This window comes from Eptesicus fuscus, chromosome 24, assembly GCF_027574615.1.
Source record: "Eptesicus fuscus isolate TK198812 chromosome 24, DD_ASM_mEF_20220401, whole genome shotgun sequence".
In the NCBI taxonomy this organism is placed as follows: domain Eukaryota; kingdom Metazoa; phylum Chordata; class Mammalia; order Chiroptera; family Vespertilionidae; genus Eptesicus; species Eptesicus fuscus.
This window is the reverse complement of record NC_072496.1, coordinates 4,167,424-4,193,908: the sequence shown is the minus strand read 5'-3', so window position 1 is coordinate 4,193,908 and position 26,485 is coordinate 4,167,424. Positions and strand designations below refer to the sequence as shown.

At 52.6% G+C, this 26,485-nt stretch overlaps 2 protein-coding genes across 2 annotated transcripts; one reads left to right on the top strand and one right to left on the bottom strand.

Moving 5' to 3' along the window:
• Positions 1 to 12: 12 nt before the first annotated feature.
• Positions 13 to 5,047, top strand: EXOC8 (exocyst complex component 8). Its single transcript, XM_054712980.1, has one exon. It carries the CDS (start codon positions 110 to 112, stop codon positions 2,285 to 2,287), a length of 2,178 nt encoding a protein of 725 aa, XP_054568955.1. The 5' UTR covers positions 13 to 109; the 3' UTR covers positions 2,288 to 5,047.
• Positions 5,048 to 6,645: 1,598 nt separating this feature from the next.
• GNPAT (glyceronephosphate O-acyltransferase) lies at positions 6,646 to 26,457 on the bottom strand. Its single transcript, XM_054712943.1, has 16 exons — positions 26,211 to 26,457; positions 21,482 to 21,664; positions 17,888 to 18,064; positions 16,392 to 16,521; positions 14,801 to 14,928; positions 14,433 to 14,508; positions 13,798 to 13,949; positions 13,549 to 13,679; positions 12,683 to 12,906; positions 12,279 to 12,521; positions 11,582 to 11,661; positions 10,450 to 10,590; positions 9,288 to 9,387; positions 9,119 to 9,212; positions 8,157 to 8,218; positions 6,646 to 6,934 (listed from the first exon to the last, which is right to left on the bottom strand). Exons 1-16 carry the CDS (start codon positions 26,286 to 26,288, stop codon positions 6,891 to 6,893), a joined length of 2,043 nt encoding a protein of 680 aa, XP_054568918.1. The 5' UTR covers positions 26,289 to 26,457; the 3' UTR covers positions 6,646 to 6,890.
• Positions 26,458 to 26,485: the final 28 nt, after the last annotated feature.

Here is a 26,485-nt window from a genome sequence, read left to right as displayed (position 1 = left end):
CTCGCCTGTCTTCCTCAGCCCTGGAGCTCCGCCGGGCTTGGGTGGGCCCCTACCGCGGAGGCACCGGCGGCGGCGAGAGTGACAGCGACCGCGCGAGGCCCGGACGGAAATGGCGATGGCGATGTCGGATAGCGGGGCGAGCCGCCTGCGGCGGCAGCTGGAATCGGGCAGCTTCGAGGCGCGGCTGTACGTGAAGCAGCTCTCGCAGCAGTCGGACGGGGACCGGGACCTCCAGGAGCACCGGCAGCGCATCCAGGCGCTGGCGGAGGAGACGGCGCAGAACCTGAAGCGCAACGTCTACCAGAACTACCGGCAGTTCATCGAGACGGCGCGCGAGATCTCCTACCTGGAGAGCGAGATGTACCAGCTCAGCCACCTGCTGACGGAGCAGAAGAGCAGCCTGGAGACCATCCCGCTGACCCTGCTGCCGGCCGCCGCCGCCGCCGGGGCCGCCGCGGCCTCGGGAGGGGAGGAGGGAGGCGGGGCGGCGGGGGGCCGAGACCACCTGCGGGGCCAGGCTGGCCTGTTCCCCACCCCCGGGGGCGCCCCCCGCGACGGCGCGGGTCCGGGCGAGGAAGGGAAGCAGCGCACTCTCACCACGCTGCTGGAGAAGGTGGAGGGCTGCCGGCACCTGCTGGAGACGCCCGGGCAGTACCTGGTGTACAACGGGGACCTGGTGGAGTACGAGGCGGACCACATGGCCCAGCTGCAGCGGGTGCACGGCTTTCTCATGAACGACTGCCTGCTGGTGGCCACCTGGCTGCCCCAGCGGCGGGGGATGTATCGCTACAACGCCCTCTATCCCCTGGATGGCTTGGCCGTGGTCAATGTCAAGGACAACCCGCCCATGAAGGACATGTTTAAGCTGCTGATGTTTCCCGAGAGCCGCATTTTCCAGGCGGAAAATGCCAAAATCAAACGCGAGTGGCTGGAAGTGCTGGAGGAAACCAAGAGGGCCCTGAGCGAGAAGAAGCGTCGGGAGCAGGAGGAGGCCGCCGCCCCTCGAGGGCTGCCCCAAGTGGCTGCCAAGGCCAGCAACCCGTTCGAGGAGGAGGAGGAAGACGAGCCGGCCGCTCCCGAGGTGGAAGAGGAGAGGGTGGACCTGTCCATGGAGTGGATCCAGGAGCTGCCGGAAGACCTGGATGTCTGCATTGCCCAGAGGGACTTCGAAGGCGCCGTCGACCTGCTGGACAAGTTGAACCGTTACCTCGAAGATAAGCCCAGTCCACCTCCCGTAAAGGAACTCCGGGCCAAAGTGGACGAGCGTGTGCGACAGCTGACCGAGGTGCTGGTGTTCGAACTCTCCCCGGGCCGGTCCCTGAGGGGCGGCCCCAAGGCTACCCGCCGGGCCGTGTCTCAGCTCATCCGGCTGGGCCAGTGCACCAAGGCCTGCGAGCTGTTTCTGCGGAACAGGGCGGCAGCCGTGCACACGGCCATCCGGCAGCTGCGCATCGAGGGCGCCACTTTACTCTACATTCACAAGCTGTGCCACGTCTTCTTCACCAGCCTTCTCGAAACCGCCAGGGAGTTCGAGACGGATTTCGCGGGCACGGACAGCGGCTGCTACTCGGCCTTCGTGGTCTGGGCAAGGTCGGCCATGGGCATGTTCGTGGATGCGTTCAGCAAGCAGGTGTTTGACAGTAAGGAGAGCCTGTCGACCGCCGCCGAGTGCGTGAAGGTGGCGAAGGAGCACTGCCAGCAGCTGGGGGACATCGGCTTAGACCTCACCTTCATCATCCACGCCCTTCTGGTGAAAGACATCCAGGGGGCCTTGCACAGTTACAAAGAAATCATCATCGAGGCCACGAAGCACCGCAACTCGGAGGAGATGTGGAGGAGGATGAACTTGATGACGCCGGAGGCGCTGGGCAAGCTCAAGGAGGAGATGAGGAGCTGCGGGGTGAGCAGCTTCGAGCAGTACACCGGGGATGACTGCTGGGTGAACCTGAGCTACACGGTGGTCGCCTTCACCAAGCAGACCATGGGCTTCCTGGAGGAGGCGCTGAAGCTGTACTTCCCGGAGCTGCACATGGTGCTTCTGGAGAGCCTCATGGAAATCATCCTGGTGGCCGTTCAGCACGTGGACTACAGCCTCCGCTGCGAGCAGGACCCGGAGAAGAAGGCCTTCATCCGCCAGAACGCGTCCTTCCTCTACGAGACGGTCCTCCCTGTGGTGGAGAGGAGGTTTGAAGAAGGCGTGGGGAAACCCGCCAAACAGCTCCAGGACCTGAGGAACGCCTCTCGGCTTATTCGTGTGAATCCCGAGAGCACAACCTCCGTGGTCTGATGCCCGGACCTGTTCATATGTACACGTATATATTGCTTCTATATTATTTATATTTATGTCCGACTGCATTAGCTTCGTCTCTGTAGTCTCAAACACAGCTTAACAATAAAAGGTGCCCTCTCAGATAGAAATCCAACAGGAGAAAGAGAAAAAAATGTTCAATGAAGCCCAAATAACAAAAAATTGCAATGAATAAAGTATATAACATGCTTTCCTTTTAAATTATGCTAACTCTCTAATGAATATATTGTCACACTGTTATCATTTCAGTTTATCCTTTGAGTCCAAACATACTCTCTCATAGTATATATTATGCAGCAACAGGGAAATAATATCTGTAAGTGTTTTATGCAAAGTTTTCCAGTTCACCAAAATGTTAGGTTTCTAAAAGGGTCCAGTGCCACCTAAAACACTCTGCTTCATATACTTCCCCACATTCAAATGTGATGGAACAATTTGGGGGAAAGAAAGGAGTTGAGAAAATTGGTTTTAGGGTACATTTTGTTCAAAAGAATTCTTACGTGAAAATAGCTAGTTTGTGCAAATATTCTGATCCTTATACAAGAGGAAGCTTTCATAAACCATTTCAGCAGATATTTCCAATGTGATTCCAATGGCTAATTATTTTCAGCTGCTAATTAGTGGTTTTATAATGGGTTTGAGAGCATTTACTTGAAAATCTTAGGGACTATGATAAATTCCCCCCCGCCCCCCCCAACATATTCCTGAACTGTGTGAATGCTCAGCTAGAGCATTTGTCTTTATCATTAAGAAAATAAGAATCAGGACACATTGAGGAACTGGCAGTACCAGTGAGTTTTAGCTGCCCCTCCCCGCTCCTATAGTGGCTCAGACTTCATGCACATGGGAGAAAAGTTTTCATTGAAATACTTGTTTAGATTTCAGGGTCTGGTGGATGGGAAATTAGAAAAAAATCATATGCAAACCCCATGGTGTTCTCAAGTATAACTTTTTTTAAATTGTTTTAAAGTATTACATGTCTCCTTTTCCCCTGATTGATAACTGGTTTTTTAAAAAACATGTTTTTATTGATTTTAGAGAGAAAGGAAGGGAGAGGGATAGATAAAAAAACATCATGAGAGAGAGACATCGATCATCTGCCTCCTGCACACCCCCCTACTAGGGATCGAGCCTGCAACCCAGGCATGTGTCTTGACCGGGAATCTAACCAGTGACCTCCTGGTTCACAAGTCAGTATTCAACCACTGACCACACCAGGTAGGCTCAAGTATAACTGCTTTGAGTAGAGAATTGTTTTTGCTTTTTTTGTAACAAAGTGGAGAACAGAAAGATGAGACGAAATGTACCCAAAACGAAGAAAGGAAAAGAAACTACAGGCTGCGTTTTTGTTGTAGTTTTATCTTTTGTTTTACTTGCTTTGTTTTTTAAAGTGAACAGAATGCTTACTTCAGATTCTTTCCGGAAAACGAAAATAACTGAAGAGATTTGAATTTCCCAAGGTTTCTAATCTGTTGCTTCTATTGTATGTTGATTGTATACAATGCCTCATACTTCGGAGAAATGGTGCCAGCTGAGATCCATTTCCCACTAGTTTGGAGTTGTGATTCTTATCCATTCCTAATGCCATTACTTCAAAAGGTCATTTCTCTTATCTAAATAAAAATAGTGGTCTGAAGACTGTGGAAATTATGTAAAACCACAAATAGGTTCCAGAATACTGGCTTAGAATTGTAACGTTTCTTGAGTTAATTTGACTCATGCCAGAGGATCCTTTTATTTTTAGCTAGGCCTATTGAAAAGGTTGAAAATAATCAAAGTTACAGATTTTCCTTGACTAATTCTTTTTTTGCATATCTAGGATTTCCTAGATAATAACCACACTGGATATTTCAGCTGAACAAAAAGAGTTATAACATGTCTTTTAAGATCACTGGAAACTTAGATTTGATTTTTAAAAAATTTGTAATAATTTTGTGCCACTTACAGTTTCTAAAATGATATTGTTTGGGACACATCCTGTGTGACTCTTTGACGCTGGGTACATAAAAACGATCCTTCTGAAATCAGAACTTCTTTTAAGGCATGAAGTTGTCAAAACCTAAATGTGTACACTCCGATATGTAGATGGTTGCTTCTTCATGGGACCGTCCGCTCTTTAGAACCGGAAGTCGGAATTTTCTTCTGTTCCAGCTGAAGGAAGTGTGCTGGCCGCCAGTTCCTGTGGGAGGCTGGCTGAGGACCACCAACGTTGAGCGTGTTCCATTGAGCCAGGAGACCAGTTACTTGGCCGCTCTTCAAAGTGGGGGCACAGCTCCTCTCTCTAGTTCTTGTCTCACTGGACCCCAAGTCCAGTTCTAAAACTTGAACGCGCTCAGGGGGCGTCCAGAATGTAGCACCCGCTGCCATGTACCACTCACGGGCTGAGTGCCTCATCTGCTGTCACCTGTGCTTTGTTTGAATCACAGACTTGATTGAACTCATTGCCGTTGAGAAGACACCCTGTGGAATTAAGTCTCTTTTTTTATGAAAGCCTCATGTCACAGAAGTGCTGAAAACTCGCTTATTTTTGTTTAAGATACTACCTAGAGAGTTAAATGACCCGCATTTGTATTTTGCAACTTGCTTACCCGGGATTGGGAATTGGGACTTGACCTGCAGTATGAAATCAGCCTATGTACATTTTGCCTATGGGTATGCGGTGACAGGAGGAAATCTGAAATGTTTATCAAAATAAAGCTGACAACTTTTCTTACACTGGATAAACTTGGTTGACATTACCGTATTCTGCGATGTCTCTTCTTTAATCACGATTTATGTTCTTGTTATTGAAATATGGTTTTAAAAAACATAGGTTTTTTTAAAAAAAAAACATTTTAAAACTATGTTTTATTGATTTCAGAGAGAGGAAGGGAGAGGGAGAGAAACATTGATGAGAGGATGGAGCCCACCGTGACTGGGACCTATTGGTTCATAGGACTATGATCAATCCACTGAACTGCGGGAGATTTTTTTTTTTTTTAAGGAAATAAAAATTGGCCCTGGCCAGTTTGGCTCAGTGGATATAGCGTCAGCCGGTGGACTGAAGGGTCCCGGGTTCGATTCTGATCAGGGGCATATGCCCGGACTGCGGACTCGATCCCCATGGGGGGTGCATGCAGGAGGCAGCCAACCAATGATTCTCTCTCATCATTGATGTTTCTATCTCTCCCTCTCCTTTCCTCTCTGAAATTAAAAAAAAAAAGGACTTTATAGTCTTGTTAGCCTGCGATTCTTTCACAAAAAGCATTTGTGAAATGAAAACAGACACCGATTGACTTTATCATGTCACCGAACCCGTGCGCCCACCTTGCTTGTCCCTGGAGGGCCATCCCGGGTCGCCCGGCAGGCCTCTGAGGACCAGGTGCGCCAATATTTGTACAGCACTGGGCAGGGCGCCCGGCACACAGGAAGCGCCCAAGTGGCCCTCAAACAGAACAAGCATGCCATGGGCTTTTCCTCTGGGAGGGACATGGGGACTGAGCGAGGCCTCAGATGCAGGGGTGAGGTTCCCCCCCTCCCCCGCCACCCCCCACAGCTGGTGCACCCGACTCCTAGTCCCCTAGGCCAGTGGTCGGCAAACTCATGAGTCCACAGAGCCAAATATCAACAGTACAACGATTGGAATTTCTTTGGAGAGCCAAATTTTTTAAACTTAAACTTCTTCTAACGCCACTTCTTCAAAATAGACTCGCCCAGGCCGTGATATTTTGTGGAAGAGCCACACTCAAGGGGCCAAAGAGCCGCATGTGGCTCTCGAGCCGCAGTTTGCCGACCACAGCTCTAGGTTAAAGTAAGCTGCCATCTTCCTTCTTCCCTTCTTCCCTTCCTCCCTTTCAGAGAGGACGGGAGAGGGAGACAGAAATATCAATGAGTGAGAATCATGGATCAGCTGCCTCCTGCACGCCCCCTACTGGGGATCAAACCCACAACCCAGGCATGTGCCCTGATTGGGAATCGAACCATGACCTCCTGGTTCATAAGACGATGCTCAACCACTGAGCCTCGCTGGCCGGGCTGGGTTTTTATGTGGAAGTTTGGTGATGTTTATTGACCAGAAATACGCCACAGGAACTTAACCCTTGTTTACATCAGCTAGCCTGTGGTGACGCTGGTTTCGTTAAATGTTTCACTTGAAGTCGCCATTTTTCAGGAACCTCCCGACTACGTCCGGTGGGGACTCACCCTATCTCTGTGGACCGTGTCCTTGTTTGAGGTGAGAAATGCCAATGACACGCGTCCCGTGGCTTTCCCAGCCACGGCCGTTGGTGCGATGCCGTGCTAAGTCAGAAGGTAGTGTAGGAGTTAGCACGGGTGCGGGTTAGTGACAGGAGCTGGACTTCGTTTTCCAACGTTTCCAAAAGGTTATTTTATTTTAAAACACACAGAGTTGATACAAACGCCTTTTAAGTCCTGTGGTGGGCGGAGACATCGCCCGATGCTGTAGGCGCAGCCCTTCCTCTCCGCGGAGCCTCGGTCTGGGTCCCGGGAGGAGGAGTAAGGCTCTTGCTTCACGCCATTGGCTGTAAGAGTCTTTGGATGACAGTAATTGTACGACCACAGTCCCACAGCTGCGTGGCAGTCATTAAAGTTTTGCAGTTGCTGGTTTTCCTACTGGCGTCTTACAATCTGAGGAAGAAAGAGACAGCTCATGATGTGACACTTGAGTTTATGATGTTTCAGCCACAGACAGAGAAACAGCTGCCACTGTGCAGTGTACAGGCGGGGTGGGGCCCTGGCCCGATGGGATTAGTGCCCTTTTGAGAAGAGACACCGGAGAGCTTGCTCTTCCATGCGCAGAAGAGGCCTCGTGAGCACACAGGCCCGTGCAGAAGCAGCGCCATCGCAGAGAGGGGGTGGGCACGGCCAGCGCCCTGGGCCAGGGCAGAGGCAGGAGGTGAACCCGGTCACGTTTCCTGACCTTCCAGTCCACTACGGTCTCACCCATAGGACACTGGCTTCCGTCATTAAGAAATCGAGCCCATCACCTCGCAACGTGAGGTTTGTGTGTTATTTGCTCCTCTTACCAAATTCAAAAGCGAGTTTCAAGGTTCCACATCGTGAGATTTCTCCTCTGCCCTCTCCTGCCCCCTCCCCTTTCACCACATGCCCCTCCTGCCTTCCCCTCATCCCAGCAGACACCACCGAGAGCTCCTCCATGCAGGTTTGACAAAGGTACTCAATGGGCTCAGATAAAAACCACAACCGGAAGCATCCTACTCTGTGACCAGAGCTCCAGTCAATGTAGTCAGTTTTCAAATGCTGACATCGCCCTCCTACAATCACCCGTCGCTCCTATGAGCGGTGTCCTCTCCCTCCCCTGGCCTTTCTCTCTGCTGAGGTCCCTCTGGACTCTTCCCGGAGCCCCTACACGCCCACCTTCCTGGCGGGATACTTCCCTGTGAGCTGATAGGACCTGCAGGAGGGTGATGGGCCTCCACGGATGTACTACCTGCCTCCAGCTCTGACTCAGAGAGTAAGTGATGTGGTCGCCGACCCGACCCCTCCCCTGGGGAAGGAAGGGGCAGGGTGCCCAGGGAGAGGACTCCCAGGACCAGAGAGGTGCGTGTTCGATGCCCAGTGCCAGGTGCAAAGGGCCTAGATCCCGACCGAGCGGGCAGGCGGGGGCTGACCCCTCTGCGTCTGAGCTGCCTCGTTCCCGCTTGCGGTGTTTTCGCTGGCCATTTTCCTTGCCCTTTCTCCTAGGTCTCCGTGAGAAAGTTCTAGATGATGTAACAGTTCTGTTTATATTAGAACTCGACTGTGCGTTCTGGTAAGTGTTGGTGCCGTAGCACATTTCCGTGTTTACTCTCTGTTGGCAAACATCACGTGGAAACAAAACGGTACTCACCAAGCATTTCTTCTAGCTTCACTGCGGCAGGCTCGTTCACATTAAATACATAGTCGCCATTTCTAGGAGAAAAAGCAACAAGCCTTCTTACTGCATAAACTGGGGGAACGACAACCGTCACTGGTCACACAGTAGGACTATCTTCACTATTTACATAGTAGGACTATCTCTTTTTTTAAAAATATTTTTTATTGTGGCTGGTGTTACAGGTATCTCCCATTTTCTCCCTTTCCCCCCTCCTCCCAGCCCCTCCCAGCCCCCAGGCCTTCACCACGCATGCCTGTGTCCAAGTGACTGCAACAACTGGAATGAGCAGTCGCTATGTTGCGCACTGCGGCCAGCCAACCAGCCTGATTGGGGGCGGGGCTGGCCGGCCAACCTCCCGTGGCCCCTCCCCCTGGCCGGCTGGACCCCACCCGTGCACGAATTCATGCACCGGGCTTCTGTAGGTGTATAAGGTCTCTGGTTTAGCTCTTCTCGCCCAGGAAGGCTGCCTTTAAACAGTTTCCTGAAGGTCAATGTTAAGCAGCTGGAAGGCTCCCTGCTCCTTCCTGTCCTCCTCCTTGGCTTCTGCTTCCTCCTCTGGCCACTTGAGAGACACGCTGGGAGAGCTGACCCCTAAGCGTTCGCATTCATGTATTCATTCACTCAGAAGAGTCCATATCTACCTACCTACACACTCGCGTGTGCTGATGTACTGTACATGTATGTGCATGTAAACCTTTCCTATGTTATACATTTCGGTGGTGGGCCAGGCCAAACCCTGGCCTGCAGCACCTTCTGTTTTGCTGCACATCCTCTGTTCTGCCCCCTGAGGCGTGTGCAGGTCACTCCTCCTGGCGTGCTAATGGGAGTGGGTGAGGGAACACGGCACATGCGACTCGATCACACGTTCCTGCGTCTGCTCATCTGTGACTCGTCGCCACGGCCCGTCGGCACCCACGCGAGTCCCCGGTACTTACACCTTCTTCCTCTCCACCACGCCCAGCCGCACCAGGGCCGCCAAGGCATTTTTCTGTACGTCAGAGGACAGGACGTCGTAACACTGCGAGGCGCCTGCAACAGAGGGGAGGCGTGAGGGGCCGCTCTGCTCTCGGCGGAAGGAGGCCAGCAGCCACAGGAGGGACTGACCTTGATCGAGAAGCTGGCTGGTGAACGCCCTGACCCGAGCCAGGTACTCCTTCTCGGTGAAGCCGTCTTTCTCCTCCTCCAGGAGGTACTTGCAAATGATCTGAGTGGAAGAGGACGAGAGGCTCAGGCAGAGGCAAGGGGCAGTCAACACGCGGCGCGGGGGACAGCCACACGCCTCCTTCGCAGCGCGAGGGACACCCCGAGCAGGCACGCCGCGCGGAGAGGCCTGAGCACACACAGGCTTCGAGCACTTTCCCCCGTTTCTGTTTATTCTCTTCTTTTTGGCTACGGATTCTCAGGAGCGCTACGGAGCTCTACCACTGCTCACGATGGGGACACAAGGTTGCAACATGTGGACACGGAGTAAAACAGACTTTCTCACTTTAATGGTTGCAGGTAAGTGAATTACTAGCAGCTTCCTTTATCTTGTGCTGCTTAGGAAAAGGGGGCCAGACTTTATGTAATTTTTTTTCTCTAAAAAAACCTAAAACAGGCTAGACCCTAAAATACTTGATGGTTTCTACTAGGAAAGGTAGAGACGGTATTTATCCAGCAGTTACTAAGGGCTGGGCTTTGGGCACGGGGGCCGGGAGGGCCACCTCACTGACCACAGCACGCCTCGCGGGGACGGCGGCCCGGGGCCCCTCAGCAGAGCCGAGCCCAGAGCCGCAGACAGGCAGGGGCCCTCGGAGGTTTCCATCTCCAACAACCGGCCTCCCCTGCAGGTGGGCGCTCTCCCTGCAGGCACAGCAGCCGCTCCTGAGTCCCTCCTGAGGGCTCCAACTTTCAGACACTTGCACTTGAACGTCTCCTTTCCCTTCCCACTGACTCTGTATCATGGAGACCTTGGTTTACTAAGTGCCTACTGTGTGTCACACACTGAGCTACAGACGGTGAACCAACACCGTGGGGCGGGCACGGCACTGCCTGGGCGAAGCTGTGGTCACAGGAACACTGTGCCACTCAGCTGTGCCCCGGGGCTGACTGGCCCGAGCGCCGCCTGTACGCAGGGAGCAGGTCTCCCCGGGCAGGTGAAGCCCTCATCCCAGGATCAGTCTCCCTGGCTTACCTGGCACCTGGGAAGACACTTGCCCCTCCGGCCAGAAATAAGCACCGGGTGGGAAGTCTTAGTTAGACGTGAGCTTCTGCCAGATTTACGTACCTGGTAACACTGCACAAAAGGCCTAAAGAGTCCGATTAAAAACTCGAACACAGTCTTCCCCTCCTCGGTAACTAGGATGTCCCTCGTTGTCACCTGAATGGTCTCGCTTTTACAAAGCAGGTAGCAGCCTTCTTCAAAGTCCTGGAAGGGGGCGGGCGGACAGAAGGACCCACTGAGGGAGGACGCGGCCGCCCGGGGCGTGCAGCCAGGGGCGCAGAGCACGGACGTCAGCGGCCAGCCTTCCCAGCGGCGCGGCTGTTACGCGGTAGCCAAGGAAGCACCGGTTCCGACACGCAGCCCGAGGCGGCACCACCTGGGTGACGGCTTTTCCCTCCCTTTGCACAGACACACCCCTTAGAGAGGAGGGCACACAGCGAGTCCTGGAACACATAGACCCATGCTCCAAAGGGCCCTGCCCCTTCGCCTGAGCATGCCCAGAAAGCCGACCCTGTCCATCCCTGGCGCTCCCCACCCCGCGCTCCAGCTCCAGCCTGGTCCCGCACCAGCTGCTGCCCTGCCACTCTCTACTCTTAAAGCAAAAGGCCCGCTCATTCCAACAGCTGTTGCCAGGAACATGCGTGCCGGCTGGCAAACTTTTAACAAGATCGAGTTGATTTATTTGCAGTAGCTGCACTAACAGTTCAAAGAATGACCCTCTTCTTACCAAACTAGAGGCCTGGTGCACGAATTCGTGCTTGGGTGGGGTTCGGCCAGCCTGCTCTGATGGGGGCCCATCAGGCCTGGCTGGTGGGGGGAGGGGCTGCAGGCAGTTGGCCAGCTGGCCCCACCCCCGATTGGGGTGTTGGGGGCAGATTGTGGGTGGGACCGGCCTGGAAGGGGGCAATCGGGGCCTGGAACAGGCGCGTCATAGCCACTGGTCATTCCAGTCGTTCTCGTCATTCCACTGGGCTTTTATATACACACACACACACACACACACACACACAGACAATCCCTAAGTTATTGATAAATTTAACCAAGAATCGAACTGGAGTTTGCTGACTCGTGAGCGTCCCCGTTCCCCTTTAAGCCGCTGTGCGTCGCTGAAGGGAGGGAAGACCCATCTGTGACAGCGCCCACCTCCCCAGGACTCGCCCTGCCACGCGCTTGCTCCTTGGCTGCAAAGACGTACCTTCACTGCGTTTCCCGGAAGGAAGATGAACTCGTCCGACAAGACATCACGCAGGAAGCGGAAGCAACAGTAGACGTCCTCTGGAAAGGAATTGGTTGCAGAAAATCACAGCCTGGTTTCTAACCCTCCAGGGAGTGGCAAGAAGTCCACGGCACCCCAAAACGCAGCGCTTAGAGGCACGTCACCCGTCTCTCGGGGATGAGGTGAGGCCCCAATGAGAGCTGCAACAATCCCAATTGTGCCCGAGAGCCAGCTGCGGCCCAGCCCTTCCGACGGTCGGCTCTAAGTGGCAACCAAGCCTCTAACCCAGCGCTGGGCGCCTCTTCCTGCCGAGGGCCATTTGGAGACGAATAACACCATTCTCAGGCCACACGAAGTCATCGCTTAAGTCGGCCTGTCATATTTGGTCAGACATGTAATTAACTCGCCCGTGCGGCCGTGGCAGGGCCAGGCCAGACGGTCTCACCGGCCTGGCACAGCCCACAGCTGGACGTCCCTGTGCCGTGCGCGTGCTCAGGTCCCTTCCCAGTCCCCAGCTCTAGCAGGTGGGCGTGTATTTAGGGACGAACCTAACTCCGCGTGCACGGGCTGGGGCGTGGGCTGCACACGTGGGAGGAGGAGTCTGAGGCCCAGCGCCGCTCCCCACGCAGCACTGAGGGCCAGGTCTCCACGGCTCCGGACCACAGTCCCACGTTACCTTTCCTGCCCCCGGCAGCCACCTGCAGCGCCAGAGCCACCAAGGAGGGCCGGACGAAGACGTTGAGCAGCTGGTTCCTGTAGGCGGAGCACATGAGGAGCGTGATGTGCTGGCAGATGAGGCCGTCCACCACCTCCGAGTCTCTGGCGTCCACCTTCAGGACCACGCGGTCCCCGTCGAGGCTGGCGATGTTGGAGTGCAGGAGGAGGCTGGCCTGGATCACTTCGTCCGCGGGTTCACTGTCTACACACAGGACAGTGCGTTCAGGCCGACGGCACAAAGCGGGCGCGTCACTGCTGGGAGCCTCAGGCCCGCGACGCACCGGTGCTGGGGACCCGGCCTAGGGAACAGACGCCAGGCGCTGGCGTGAGGCTCTAGCAGCTGAGCAATGACGCCCTACGTACCGGGCCACGTGAGGAAGCCGCCGAAGGCCAGGGTTAAGCCTTTCAGCCACAGCGTCTTCTCCACCAGGGCGTCGAAGCCCATGGCCGGCCGGTGCTGCAGCAGGACGGCGGCGACCAGGACCCACGGGCTCAGCACCAGGTTCTGGATCTGCAGGAGCTGCATCCTGTAGGCCACCTCGGAGACGAAGGCTTGCATGTCCTCCGACTGCTTCTGGGGGATGTACCTACGAGGCAGAGACAGAGCCAGCTGCAGACAGAAACTCACCCCACTCATGAGACACAGTCCTCCCCGGGACCCACAATCACACGTAGCACACACTGTGCTGGCCCACCGTGTCCAGGCACGCACTGGCCAGCACCGCTGTAGCCCTCCCCACTTTTAAGTCAGTCCGGTGCCGGCTCCCCTGAGTACAGCGAACAGTCTGCCTGTGTATCTGACATCTACATCCTATACCTAATGGTTCCTGCCAAACACAGAATTCTTCTTTAATTGAGGCTTTCCACTTCCCGGATGTGTGACCTCAAATAACCGAGTTTCAGTCCTAGAACTAGTCAAGAATCACAATTCAGCCCGGGGCCGGCGTGGCTCAGCGGTGGAATGCTGACCCAGGAACCAAGAGGTCACCGGTTCAATTCCCGGTCAGGGCACATGCCCAGGTTGCTGGCTCCATCCCCAGGAGGGGGCATGCAGGAGGCAGCCGATCAACGATGTTCCTCTCTTAGTGACATTTCTCCCTCTCTATCCCTCTCCCTTCTCTCTCTCTCTAAAAAAATCAATAAAAAGATATATTTTTTTAAAGTCACAGTTCACACTTCCAGATTTTCATCCCTGTTTCTAACTCGGTTATGAAAACACCAGTCTGCACCTTGGGACCAGGTTATACGGGCTTCGGCTCAGCCTCCCAGCTGCCAGAGAGCGCAGCGACACGGGGTCTCCGAAGTATACGTAGATGCTGCCAAAGTTTTCCGAGAGAATCCTCCTGGCTTTCAGCAATCCCTAACGGTATCGCAACCGGGGGAAGAAAACAAAAGCAGCAAATTAGGAAACTGGTTGAGCTGTAAATGAGCATTTCCCCTAAACCCCAATGAACTCAGGCGTGGCATCCTTTACGTACGGTCGTAGATTCCTTTGGCTTGGGCACCCCTAAAAGCTCATACACATAAAGAGTTTCTTCCAATATCTTATCGTAACTGATGCTAATGGGAACAAGGTAGGTGTCAAACACTTCTCTTTTGAAAAAAGGTTCCATCACAATATTCAGAAGACCTGGAAACAAAGGGAGAAATGGTTTTCACGCATATCCCGGAGTTTGAAAACACGGCACATACACAGGAAGACACTACAAGTGTACAGGACATACTAAGCCCATAAATATAAGCAGTTACGCTTCAAGAGTTACCCTCATAAATAAAAGAACATCTTGCAAAAAAAAGCGTCAAGGCCGGGCCGGTGTGGCTCAGTGGCTGAGCATCGACCTAGGAACCAGGAGGTCACGGTTCGATTCCCGGTCAGGGCACAGGCCTGGGTTGCAGGCTCCATCCCCAGTGTGGGGCGTGCAGGAGGCAGCCGATCCATGATTCTCTCTCATCATTGATGTTTCTCTCTCTCTCCCTCTCCCTTCCTCTCTGAGATAAACAACAACAAAATTTTTTTAACGTGTCAAGTTCTACTTCGCAGCTGCACTGACCCCCCCGCCCCCAGCCCAGAGCCTCTGGGTGTGTCCTGCTCCTCCGCCTGGGAGGGACCTACCAAATTTAGGAGTCAGAGTCTTGGCGGAGCGGCTTCTTGTCCCTTCGAGGAAAAATTCAACAGGAGCATAACCATTCTTCAAAGAGAAAACACAAACAAACACAACAAAACACAAAACCCATTGCCTACGCTCAAAGGATCGAGGCTTCTCTGCTCCCTCCCCAGCTCCCGCCCCGGCCTCTGCACACACTGCTCACGGGGACGCTCGGACGCAGAGCCGCGCGGAGCAGCCAGGCTGCGGAGCCCCGCACACTCCTCCGGGAGAAACGCAGCCCAGCGGCCCGTGCGGGCGTTAAGTGAGGGACTGAAACAGCAAACTTCAGCGAGAAGGGAGCAGCCGGGAGCACCGGGTGGCGGCCTGCATTTACCCGTAACATGGTTTTGACGTATTCGGAGAACACAGCCCAGTAGAGCCTGTTGCCGCCGAAGGTGCGCCGCATGAAGAAGGCGCCCGACATGCGCAGCAGCTCCCCGATCATCTTCATCCCCAGGAAGTCTGGAGGAGAAGGGTCAGCATTGACTTCAGAGGCCGGACTGCCCATAAAGACCTAAACGCACGCTCTGTGAAGGAGGCTTCATGGACGTAAGACACTCCTGTGGCCTTCATGATTATAACTTCTGAGATGAAAGTCCCCAAGAAGAGACATCTCGTGGAATTATGGGAAGGAGGGACTGTGTGGGCAGGTGCTCGTGGGGAGGTAACCTTGCACCCTCCATGCACCTCGCTGTTCACAACCAGACCAGCTGGAGTAGGGCAGGGCAGGGGGGGGGGGGAGGGGGGGGGTTTCCTGCCAAGGGCCAGCTGGATATTTATAACATCCTTCACGGGCCATACACAATTATCCACTTAAACATTAGCCTGCTGCCCAGCAGGCAGGGCTCAGTGGTTGAGCGTCAATCTATGAACCAGGAGGTCACAGTTCGATTCCCGGTCAAGGCACATGCCTGGGTTGTGGGCTGGATTCCCAGTGTGAGGCCAATCAATGATTCTCTCATCATTGACGTTTCTATCTCTCTCTCCCTCTCCCTTCTTCTCTGAAATCAATAAAGTAATATGTTAAAAAAATTAGCCTGCTATATTTGGCCAAACATTTCATTAACTCGCCCATAATGCACTGGCAGGGCCAGACCAAACCATTTCTCGGGCCTTCCACAGCCCGCGGGCCGGACGTTCCCACCCCTGAGCTAGAGGCAGAGGCAGAGGCAGGCCACGTGACCACCGCAGCGAGGTCATCAGGCCACTTGTTCAGTCAGCACCGCTGCTGACCTCGACAGCCCAGCCCGTGTCCACGCGCTCTGGACAGCCAGGCCAACAAGCCCCCCCCCCTCCAGTGGGCCATCCGGTAAAACAGCCCCGTCTTCACTCAAGAAGCCAGACTAGCCCTAACCGGTTTGGCTCAGTGGGTAGAGCGTCAGCCTGTAGACTCAAGGGTCCCAGGTTCGATTCCGGTCAAGGGCATGTACCTTGGTTGCGGGCACATCCCCAGTAGGGAGTGTGCAGGAGGCAGCTGATAGATGTTTCTCTCTCATCGATGTTTCTAACTATCTATCCCTCTCTCTTCCTCTCTGTAAAAATAAATAAAAATAAAAAATAAAAAAAAAGAAGCCAGACTAAGAGGAGGAGTTCTAGCATCAGTTCACAGGAGTCCTTCTTGTCACTTTCCCTGATTTTCAAGTAACTTCCTCCCATGTCCACAGACAAAAATGCTTTAAAGTGCTTCCGTCCCGGCCGCGTTTCACCCCACGGTTGACTGCCTTTATCAGCAGCATGCATGTTTAAACCCAGCTCCCCCGGCTGCCCTGAGAGAGGGTGAACACATCACGTATCTGCCGCAGCAATCCCGCTTTAGGGAACCCAGCCTCCGGGAGTGAAAGCACTGGTGCACAAAGCTGAGGTTGAGCTCATTCCAGTGCACGTGTCAATCTCTACCATCGATGAGAGGAGAGAAGCGCACGCACCCATCCCCGCCGCGATGACCGGGACCGGCAGGTCATAGTTGTACAGAAGGAACGACAACATCAGGAAGTCGATGTAGCTCCGATGGCTGGGCAGCAGGACCACCGGGTGCTCCTGGATGGCTCGCTGCAGCTTTAAGATAAATAAATGGGACGCTTTTAATCATTGCACGTTTCACGTTATTAAAACACACCTCGTGTCAGAACACGGAAGCATGTGCGCATGGATGGAGGGGAGACTGATACTGCGGCTGCCTCCCCCACTACACACCCGACACGTGTTTCGGAGTTCTAGGTAACCTCACCCAATGCAAGAACACGGAAAGGGGAAATTTTGATGGATCGTAACAATAACACTGACGATCACTAACTTATATTAGGTGGGACCACTTTAAGCATTGTAAATAGTAAGCATATGACCACGTTGTTTAATGCCAGGTATTTGTGAAGGGCCTCAGCCTCCCTGTGTGTGGCGTGGCCACGCAGCTAATAAATGGCGGAGCTGGGAACAGAACTGAGGTCAGTCGGAATGAGAAAGTCAGCTGTGCCCAGCTGGGGTGGCCCGGTGGTTAGAGCACAGGAGGTCACGAGTTCAATTCCCAGTCCAGGGCACATTCCTGGATTGTAGGCTCGCTCCCAGACCCAGTCAGGGCTCATGTGGGAGGCAACCAATCGACGTGTCTCTCTCACATCCATGTTTCTCTCTCTCTCCTCCTTTTCTCTCTCTCTAAAAGGCAACGGAAAAATATCCTTGGGTGAGGATTAAAAAACAGCTGTGCGCTGCTGTTGCAGACTGGTGTCCACAGCGAGCGAGAACGCACTTCTCTTGGATGATTATGAACAAAACCTACGAATTTTTAGGACACGTGAAAGGAACAATATTGCCAGGAACAGTGGGTGCCATGGAGCTGGGAGGCATGCATGGGAGCTCCCAGATGTACCCCTGCGGCTGTCCACCTCACCCGTGTTCACTGGTATCGACGTGTTATCTGTTTCTCTGAACCCTAACATGACCACCTGAGGGGAGGAGATTGTGATCAGGGAAGACGTGGCCAGCCAGCTGCCTGGCCCAAGCACAGGGCCAGCCGTTCTTGGGCAGAGACCTGGCAGTAAGTGAGCAATCTAAAGACAGTCACAGGAGGAGACACTCGAGTAAACGGAATCTTCAGAGGCAGCCGATGGAGGTTTCTCTCTCATCAATGTTTCTCTCTCCCTCTCTCTCTCAAATAAATAAAAACATATTTAAAAAAACAAATTAAAAAATATAACCTTTGTAAGAAAGTGCTTCCTTACAGGAAAACGCAAATTACTAAGTAACAGAAGTGACGGAATTAGAAAACTCACCATTTGGCAATCATCAAACACCACGTGCCAAGAGGCCGAGCCCTGTGCCAGCGACGCCTGCGGCCGGGCCTGCCCACTGAGCGCAGGTGAGAGGACGCGGAGCTGCCCGAATAGTGAGGGGCGAGGAGAGGTCGCTGTTTAACCACAATACTCACTTTCTGAATCCCTTCTTCATTGACACACACTTTGGAGTAAATCTGTTTAAATATTTTGCTCAGGGCAAAGGCGAAAAACCGGATGGCTCCCAGGCGCAGCTTGTGGCTCATTTCATCCAAGATCTGGCAAGCTTCCTCTCGGAGGGCCTCCTGGGACTGGAGGGGCTCCTTGGAGAGCTGGGAGGGGAGAGAAGCAGGATGCGTTTCTGAAAAAAGAAGCCAATTGTGTTCTTTTTTCTGAAAAAAGAACCCAAGCACAGGCCTGGGTTTCGGGCTCGAAACCCGGCTCTTTCACTCAGTCCAGGTCCACACGGGCCAATGCTGTAGAACTCAAAATGAGTACGTTTTTCTCCTTCATGTAAGTGGGCATTGTGCAATTTCCAACAAAACACTAGTAGGTGAATGATCCTTTTTAGACAACTTCGAAGACTAGGAACTCAAAGAGAACCGGCTTTCCGGGATGACACGTGAGGCCAGGGGAGTGTCTCCCTCCCCATCAGCTGTGTCATCAGCTCCACCAGGAGCCACGGCCCTAAACACAGCGCAGGGGGGCCTTTCAGGGACCGCTCAACGCCATGACCAGGTCCAGAACCAGGCAGAGACACAAGACTACACTGAAACCCCATTCGCACCACATCACATACATGGGACATCGCTACAGACTCCCCCACTCTCAAAGACGACCAGTGAGCTCCACGCTCTCGCAGGGAAACTCCTTTACTCCTCTGGAGAGCGAGCGATCTTTTGATAACGAGAACAGAACGCTGGCTGCTGCTAGCACTGGCCCGGGCCTGGGGACGAGCGAGTCCGTTTCTGTGCTCAGCGAAGCCCAACTGAATCCTTCCAACTTCCCCAAACAGGCGCTTTGAAAGGCAGGAATCTGTGTGTCATCTGATGTTTACCCAGGATGCTCTGCTTTGGGTGAGGAACAGAAGACCGGGGAGTGGGATGCTGGATCCCCAAGTCACGTGCAGTGAAGAAGTACCTTGTTTTTTTTCCAATACTAAGCGGAAGTTAGCACAACGTGAAAGTAACCTTTTTTTAAAATTGATTTTGAGTTAGAGAGAGAGAAACATTGATTTGGTGTGCCTCTCATTTATGCATTCATTATAGCTTCTTGTATGTGCCCTGACTGGGGATGGAACCCACAATCTTGGTGTATTAGGACAACACTCTAACCAACTGAGCTACCCGGCCAGGGCAAAATTAGCCGTTTTAAAATAAGTGATAAAATAAAAAAGCAATCCAGTGGCATTTAGTACCTTCACCAATGTCGCACAATCATCCTCTATCTCATCCCATACCTTACCTTCTTTGAGGGCCGCCTCAATTCAACAGGCCCAAGGCTGTGGAACTAGGATCAACGTCTCCTCTTAGCCTGCATTCCTCTCTTTTCCTCTGAGAGGGATGCAGCAAGAAAGGTTTGGTAACACAGTCAGGAGAGATCTCACACTGAGTATAAATGGACTGAGACGTACCGAGCAGGAGGCTGGGAGTAGAGAGTGACCACAGAAAGAACCGCTGAAAAGTTTGAATGAGAAGAGGGAGGAGCCCGGCCGGCGTGGCTCAGTGGTTAAGTGTCGACCTCTGAACCAGGAGGTCAGGGTTCGATTCCCGGTCAGGGCACATGCCTGGGTTTCGGGCTCGATCCCCAGTGTGGGGCGTGCAGGAGGCAGCCGATCCATGATTCTCTCTCATCATGGATGTTTCTATCTCTCTTTCCCTCTGAAATCAATAAAATATTGAAAAAAAGAAAGAAAAAAAAAGAGGGAAGAGGGAGGAAAAATGCTCTTCCAAGTTGGAAAGCCTTAAACTTGTGTGTGTTTTTTTACAATCATCCCATTTTTTTAAATTATGATAAAAATATACATAATGTAAAAAAAAATACATAATGTAAAGTGTGCCATTGTAATCACTTTCAGGTGCACAGTTCAGTGGCCTCGGACCTGCCTATGGGCCGAAGGGAAGGAGCTGATGGGAAGGAAAGGCTGCAGGGAGGACGGGGAGAGGCCGCGGTCAGTCTGTCCCAAACAGAACGCAGCTTCTCTCCACACCCGCTCCCTCGCTCCCCTGGCTCCGTGAAGGCTTCTTCCCTTCCCTCAATAACGTCTACTTTACCTCTCAAATGTCTGTTGTTTAAAAGCCTTTATACATTTTTGGTCAGGGGAAGGGCAATCTCCACGTCAACTTGTCACCTAATCATAAACTTGAACTTACACAACTCACTTCCCTCAAGATCCTGCACCTACTGACTTTGACGACATAACTTAAAATGCAAACATCGCTTCTGTTCCCTGGGGTTATGTGTGTAAAGAATAAACAGAATCCCTTGCCATAGCCAACACTGGTACTTGGCCAAGGTCAAGATCGTAAAATAGGAGCAAAACAAGGCCAAGAGCATTGCAACTTAGTAGCCCAGCAACTTAGTAGCCCAAATATCATTGCAACCTAGTTGCAGGCACCAAATAAAAAATGACAGGTGCATGGGCTTAAGGTGCCTATACTCTAAGCATCATAAACAGATTCCTTATTTCTATTTTTAGCAAAATATGTTTCTAAAATATAAACGAATCGCACCAACTCCAAATTGAGATCCTTCAATGGCTTTGCACAGCTTCTAATTCCGCTACGAGGTTTACAGAGCCCTCCGTGCCAGAGGCCCTGCTCACCTCCCCGGTCTCAATCCTTCCCATGACCCCTTCTCTGCTTCTGTGGTCTGGCCATAGTACACCGCCTTCAGCGCTGCAAATGTGCGTGTTCTCTGGTCCTTAACACAAGCAGAGGTTCCCAAACTGCCATACTTTGGAATGGACCGGGCTTCCTTAAAGACTGCTAATGGCTGGTTTCTTCCCGACCTCCTGGTGCAATTGGTACGGGGTGGGACTGAGCACAGGGATTGTTAGAGCTCCCGAGTGAGGTTTGAAAACCACAGGGAAAGTTACTGCTCTGTTAGAAATACTCCTTCCACCCAGTTCACCTGGAAAACTCCTCATCCTCTTTCAGGCCTCATTTTTGAAAATCTCTCTCTAACTCCCTACACAAAATTAGCTTCCCTCTCACAAGTGGCCCCGCAGTGGCGCCCACTAGCGTGTCTTGGATCAAAGTTGATGATACAACTGTCATCGGGTCCCATCAGACTTAAGAGACAGGAGCTCTGCTCAGGTTGCTCACTGCTAGACCCCCGTGCCTAGGACAGAGGCTCACACACGTCTGGCCATGGTACACATTTGATGCGTGTGCCGAATACAGCTAAACCTAAAAAGATACGGTAAGCCCAGCCCAGCCAGCGTGGCTCCGTGGCTGAGTGTGGCCTATGAACCAGGGGGTTGCAGCTAGATTCCAGGTCAGGGCACGTGCCCGGGTGCGGGCTCGATCCCTAGTGGGGGGCAGGCAGGAGGCAGTCAATCAATGATTCTCTCTCATCATTGGTGTTTCTATCGCTCTCTCTCCCTCTCCCTTCCTCTCAGAAATCAATGAAAAAATATTTTTAAAAGAGATACATTAAAGATAGCAAAATAGATGCACAGCATCAAGTAGAGAAAGGACTTGCTGACCAGGAGCAGACCTGGCTGAGCTGAAGAGGGACTCACTCACCTGCTTAATGACGTAGTAAACCTCTTCGGAGTTGAGAACACTACTCTTAATGTCGTTGGGCGTGCACGGGATGAGCCCCTTGTACAGAAGAGGGGTGTAGCACTTCATCGCAAACTTCAAGTCACTGACATGCCTCCTTTCCTCTAACATATCTTCAAACTCATCCCACTTTTTGAGCTCCTTCTGTGGACAAAGGAAATGAAAGAAAGTCATACACATATCGTAAAGTAAGGTAAGACAGATTAGGGACTATACCGGAAAAGCTTTATTTCTTCCCAATTTGTTTTCTGTGACATATGACAAGAGCAGAGTGATCGAATGTAAGATTTTCACATTCCAAGAAAAAATGTACACAGGACCAATAAATTGATATTGAATTATCATCCTATTTTATTTATTTATTTATTTATTTATTTTTATTTTATTTTTTAAATTTTTTTTATTTTTATTTTAGGGAGAAGAAGGGAGAGGGATATAGAGAGAGAAACAAAGATGTCAGAGAGAAACATTGACCAGCTGCCTCCTGCACACTCCCAGCTGGAGATGGAGCCTACCACCCGGGCATGTGCCCTGACTGGGAATCCAACTGTGACCTCCTGGTTCCTAGGTCGACATTTCACTGAGCCATGCTGGCCGGGCTATTTTTTAACCGGGTTTCTTTAATAGTAAATTTATAACTTAATCTTTAATATTTTTTGAATCCTCACCTGAGACTATGTTTATTGATTTTTATAGAGAGAGGAAGGGGAAGAAGGTGGGGAGAGAGAGAGAGACAAGCATCAATTGGATGCCTCTCATACATGCCCGACGAAGGATCGAACCTGCGAACCAGGTGTGTACCCCGATGGCAAACCAGCCCGCAGCCTTTCGGTGCAGGGGACGATGCTCCAACTGACTACCCGCCAAGGCTTACTCTTTAACTTTTAATAATGGCTGCGCTTTAACACTGGGCTTGCAAGCTTCATGAAAATGTCACCATCAGCTCTGACAGCAAGTACAAGACTACAGACTCCGGCTGCCAACACCGGAAACGAAATACTCCGAGGACAATGGGATCGAGTAGCTAATGAGAAAGGGGGGCGTGCTACTTGAGATCGACTGGCTGGCTAAGGCCTCTCTGGGGAGGAGACCTCTGTGCTGGGACCTCGATAATAAAAATAGCAGAGGCTGCCCGCCCGAGGATGGGGTGTCCTGTGGCACATGGTAAGGAGTCGAGATTTTTCATTCATTTCTAGCAGGAAGCCATGGTTTGGGTGACGGGTGCACCATCGATTCCCCACCCACCCCCGGCCTCCTTTGCATCCTGTGGTCTCATTGCAAGACTTCATCAGACCAGTGGTTTAGGACACAACCTACTTGTGATGGTTGCCAAGCCTACATATTTAGACCAGACCTTCCTCTTTGCTCTGCTACCATATTCCTAACTCGATTTGGATGTCTCCCAAGCCCCTTGTGATGTATCTGGTCCATAACATAATAATCCACAAATTAAAAATCATTAACTTTGCCCTAGCTGGCCTGAAGGGTCCCAGGTTCGATTCCAGTCAAGGGCACATGCCTGGGTTGCAGGCTCGATTCCCAGTAGGGGGTGTGCAGGAGGCAGCCAATCGATGATTCTCTCTTATCATTGATGTTTCTATCTCTCCCTTCCTCTATCATTAACTTTGCCTCCCCCATCTCAAACTGAACACAAGCCCAGTTACACCCTGACCAAACCTGCTCTGTCCGCATCTCCTGTCTGTGAAAGCATCTCCACCCAGCTGCCCAATCACAGAAACCAGGAGTCAACCTGACTGCCTCCTCTTCCTCAGCCGCCCTTCCAGCTGCCTACACATCCCACAGGCTGCCCATCGCCCTTCTCCCCGCACCCAGGGCCCCTGCCCCCTCAGGCTGCCTTCTCTTCCCTGTCTGATCCACGTCCAGGATCCTGGCATCACATTCCTCCCCAGCCAGCCTCTCTTCCTACAGCCTCGACTTAAGTAGGAGAGGTTATTCATCCAGATAATCACGGCAGAACCCAAGCAGTTCTCTTAGACCTTCAACATACAACTGTGAACCCCTTAAATGGAGCCAATAAAGTTCAGATGTTAGCCGTGAGGATGGGTAAACGTGATACGTGAAATCCCTTTAGGAAATGGAACCTGCCTGCTTCCTGGGCTCCATTCCTCTCGTCCCCTCTAGTCTGGCCTTCCTGACTTGGTCCCCCGAAGTGCATGTTCTTGCATGGATGCCCAGAGCAGGCTTCCTCTCCCTCACCCCCCTTCACAGCTCAAGAACTCAGCGCAGGTGTCACCTTCTCTAGTCCCCAAACAGGTCAGGGGCTCCTCCTCCTCCCGCCCACAACGCACTGCGCATGTTTCCACCACTGCCCTTATCCCACTTCATTGCAACTAGTTGTTTACTTCCATGACTTCCTTCGAAGTGCCGAAAGGAGAGGGCTAGCTCTTGAACACTGAGGAGAACGACTAAGGACTGTGCGGGTACTCCTGCTGTAATGCTTGTGGCAATCAGCGATGTCGCAAATACCTGGAATATCGCTCTCAGATGAGACAGAGCATTGTACAAGCACAGGACAGGCCGGAATCAGTAATAGCAAGAAAAAGTTCAGGACATCATGAGAGTAAAACTATAAAATCACAAGACATGTGCAGCATCCAAGGAGAAAAAGCTCATATGCAACTGCCTAGTCGTTCACATGAAAGCTGACAAAAGCCTTATCAGTAAAGAGCCATTGGTGAATGGGGAAGTAAAGATCAACTCCGTCCTGTAACGAAGGAAACCAGAGGCCCAGTGCATGAATTTGTGCACGGGTGGGGGCGGATCAGGGTCGGGGGGCCAACTGAGGGTGGGGCCGGCCGGGGGCTGGGGCTGCGGGCGGTTGGCCAGCCGGCCCTGCCCCTGGTCAAACATCGGGTTGAACTCCCAGTCAAGGGGACAATTTGCATATTAGGCTTTTATTATATAGGAGGATTGTACTCAAGTCACAAGCCACTTAGGACTGAAAAAGGGACCTACGCATGACAGAGCCACACTACAACCCTCTTTCTACATTCCTTACGGACTCCCACAGGACCAGCAGTTAGAGGTCAAATATTCCCACCACACACCTGTCGGGTGGGAAGGCCGAGAGGAGGGCAGATACAGTGACGGGCCTGGGAGAAGTGGACAGCTACCAGCAATTAAGAGCTCCTAGCTCTGCCACGAAATGGGCATTTCCTCTAGTTCCTAATGATACTGATGTCCCAATAGGAAGGCAACCACATACACATACATACCCTCTTTTGAAGTTACGGGTTTTTTTTTGTTTAACTTGCTTTTTTCTGTTTTCCCTGTTTGAACTTCTCAAACAAATTAACATTATATTTAAGTCAGACTGACACTAACTGCTAGGAAAAGCATGGTGGCAAACTTAAAATGCCCTCTTTTATTTCCTCCTAAAGTAGATAAAAATTAATCTATTGTTTAATAAAAAACAAACACCAACCATCAGTTAAGCCAGGATTATGCAACCTTGAGAGCTACAGAGCTCTCGTGACAATGATGAGTGACCAGTAAGTTTTGTTGACATAAAAAGACCTGTTAAAATCGGGGGGGGGGGGGCGGTGAGGGCGGCGTTGGGAGAGAAGAGTTGAGATGGAGAGAGGCTGTTTGCAAAATGACTTGTGGGAAAAGTACAATGACAAAAACAGGCAATGAAAACTTCCAGAAGTCCCAAATCTTCCTAGATTCGTTCCAATCAACAAAATGAACTGACCAACAAAATAAGACCCGAAGCAGGGAGGCATGGAACCGACTGACATACCTGGATGTGGGGTTGCCGGGGGGAGGGTGGGAATGAGAAGAGATAAACCAAAGAACTTATATACATATGGGCACAGCCCATGGATACAGGCAATAGGGTGATGAAGACCTGGGGGGTGGGGGGGAGGGGAGAGGCTGAGAGGACAGGAGGAATGAAGGGGAGATAAGAGATGTCTGCAATACTACCAACAATAAAAAATATATTGAAGCCCAGCCGGCGCGGCTCAGTGGTTGAGTGTCGACCTATGAACCAGGAGGTCAGGGCACAAGCCCGGGTTGTGGGCTCCATCCCCAGTGCGGGGCGTGCAGGAGGCAACCGATTCACGAGTCCCTCTCATCATGGATGTTTCTCTCTCTCTCCCTCTCCCTTCCTCTCTGAAATCAATAAAAATGTAAACACACACACACACACGTGTGTATTTTTTTTAAAAAAAGACTTAAGTCGTAAAAACTCTCTGCTCACTGATGAGCCAAACACTCTCCTGCCAGGAACACAGGCCAGCAGAAGGGCGGGGTGGGTGCCAGGGGCCTGCGGCTCAGGCGGGGTGGGCCCGCTGGTTCCTCGGGTTCGCCCGAAAGGGCGCCCGCCACGCCCTCGCTGGAGCTCCGGTTCCCACGCCTCCTGCCCGGGCCAGGCGGGGGCTTTCGGGAGGCCCCGCGCCCGGTGGAGGGAAAGGGAAGGCGCGAGAGGGAAGGAACCCGGCAGGGAACCGTCGCCGGGAGAAACTTGGAAAAGCGCACGCCCGGACGCAGGGATGCTCCGTTGCCTTGGAAACCAAGTCAACCAACCAGGCCCTCCTCGGGGAAGTCGGAGAAGTCGGGACCCACGCTCGTCGGGGCCGGGAGCGACCGCCCGGAGGAAAACGAGGCCGGGAGGAGAGGGTCCTCTCTCGGGCCCGCCCGGGGCCTCCTTCCCCTGGGCGCCTACCGAGTACAGGAGCACGACGGCGCCGGGACTGGGGGAGCCGACGGCAAAACTGGAGCTGGATGAACTGGAAGAATCCATGGCGCGGCTGCCGTCCGTCCCGGGCGGGGCCTGGGACGCTGTGCTAGGCGGTGGCGGTGGTGGTGTGGCGGCTGGGGGCGGTTCTTCCGCGCGGGGCGGCCCGACCTCGCCGAGGGCGGTGGCACCCTCTGCGACCGCTGCTCGGGACCCCGGGCGCCGCCATCTTGGCCAGGACGGAAGCCGCGCGGGGCCCTGCG

Excerpts from the sequence above, each read along its gene's own strand:
- EXOC8 (XM_054712980.1), top strand. The coding sequence starts at position 110 with ATGGCGATGGCGATGTCGGATAGCGGGGCGAGCCGCCTGCGGCGGCAG.
- GNPAT (XM_054712943.1), bottom strand. The coding sequence starts at position 26,288 with ATGGATTCTTCCAGTTCATCCAGCTCCAGTTTTGCCGTCGGCTCCCCC. Across the intron at positions 16,522-17,887 it reads ATGAAGAAGGGATTCAGAAA|CTGCAGCGAGCCATCCAGGA; the intron begins GTGAGTATTGTG and ends TTTATCTTAAAG. Across the intron at positions 13,950-14,432 it reads GACTCTGACTCCTAAATTTG|GTCTTCTGAATATTGTGATG; the intron begins GTAGGTCCCTCC and ends CTTTGTTTCCAG.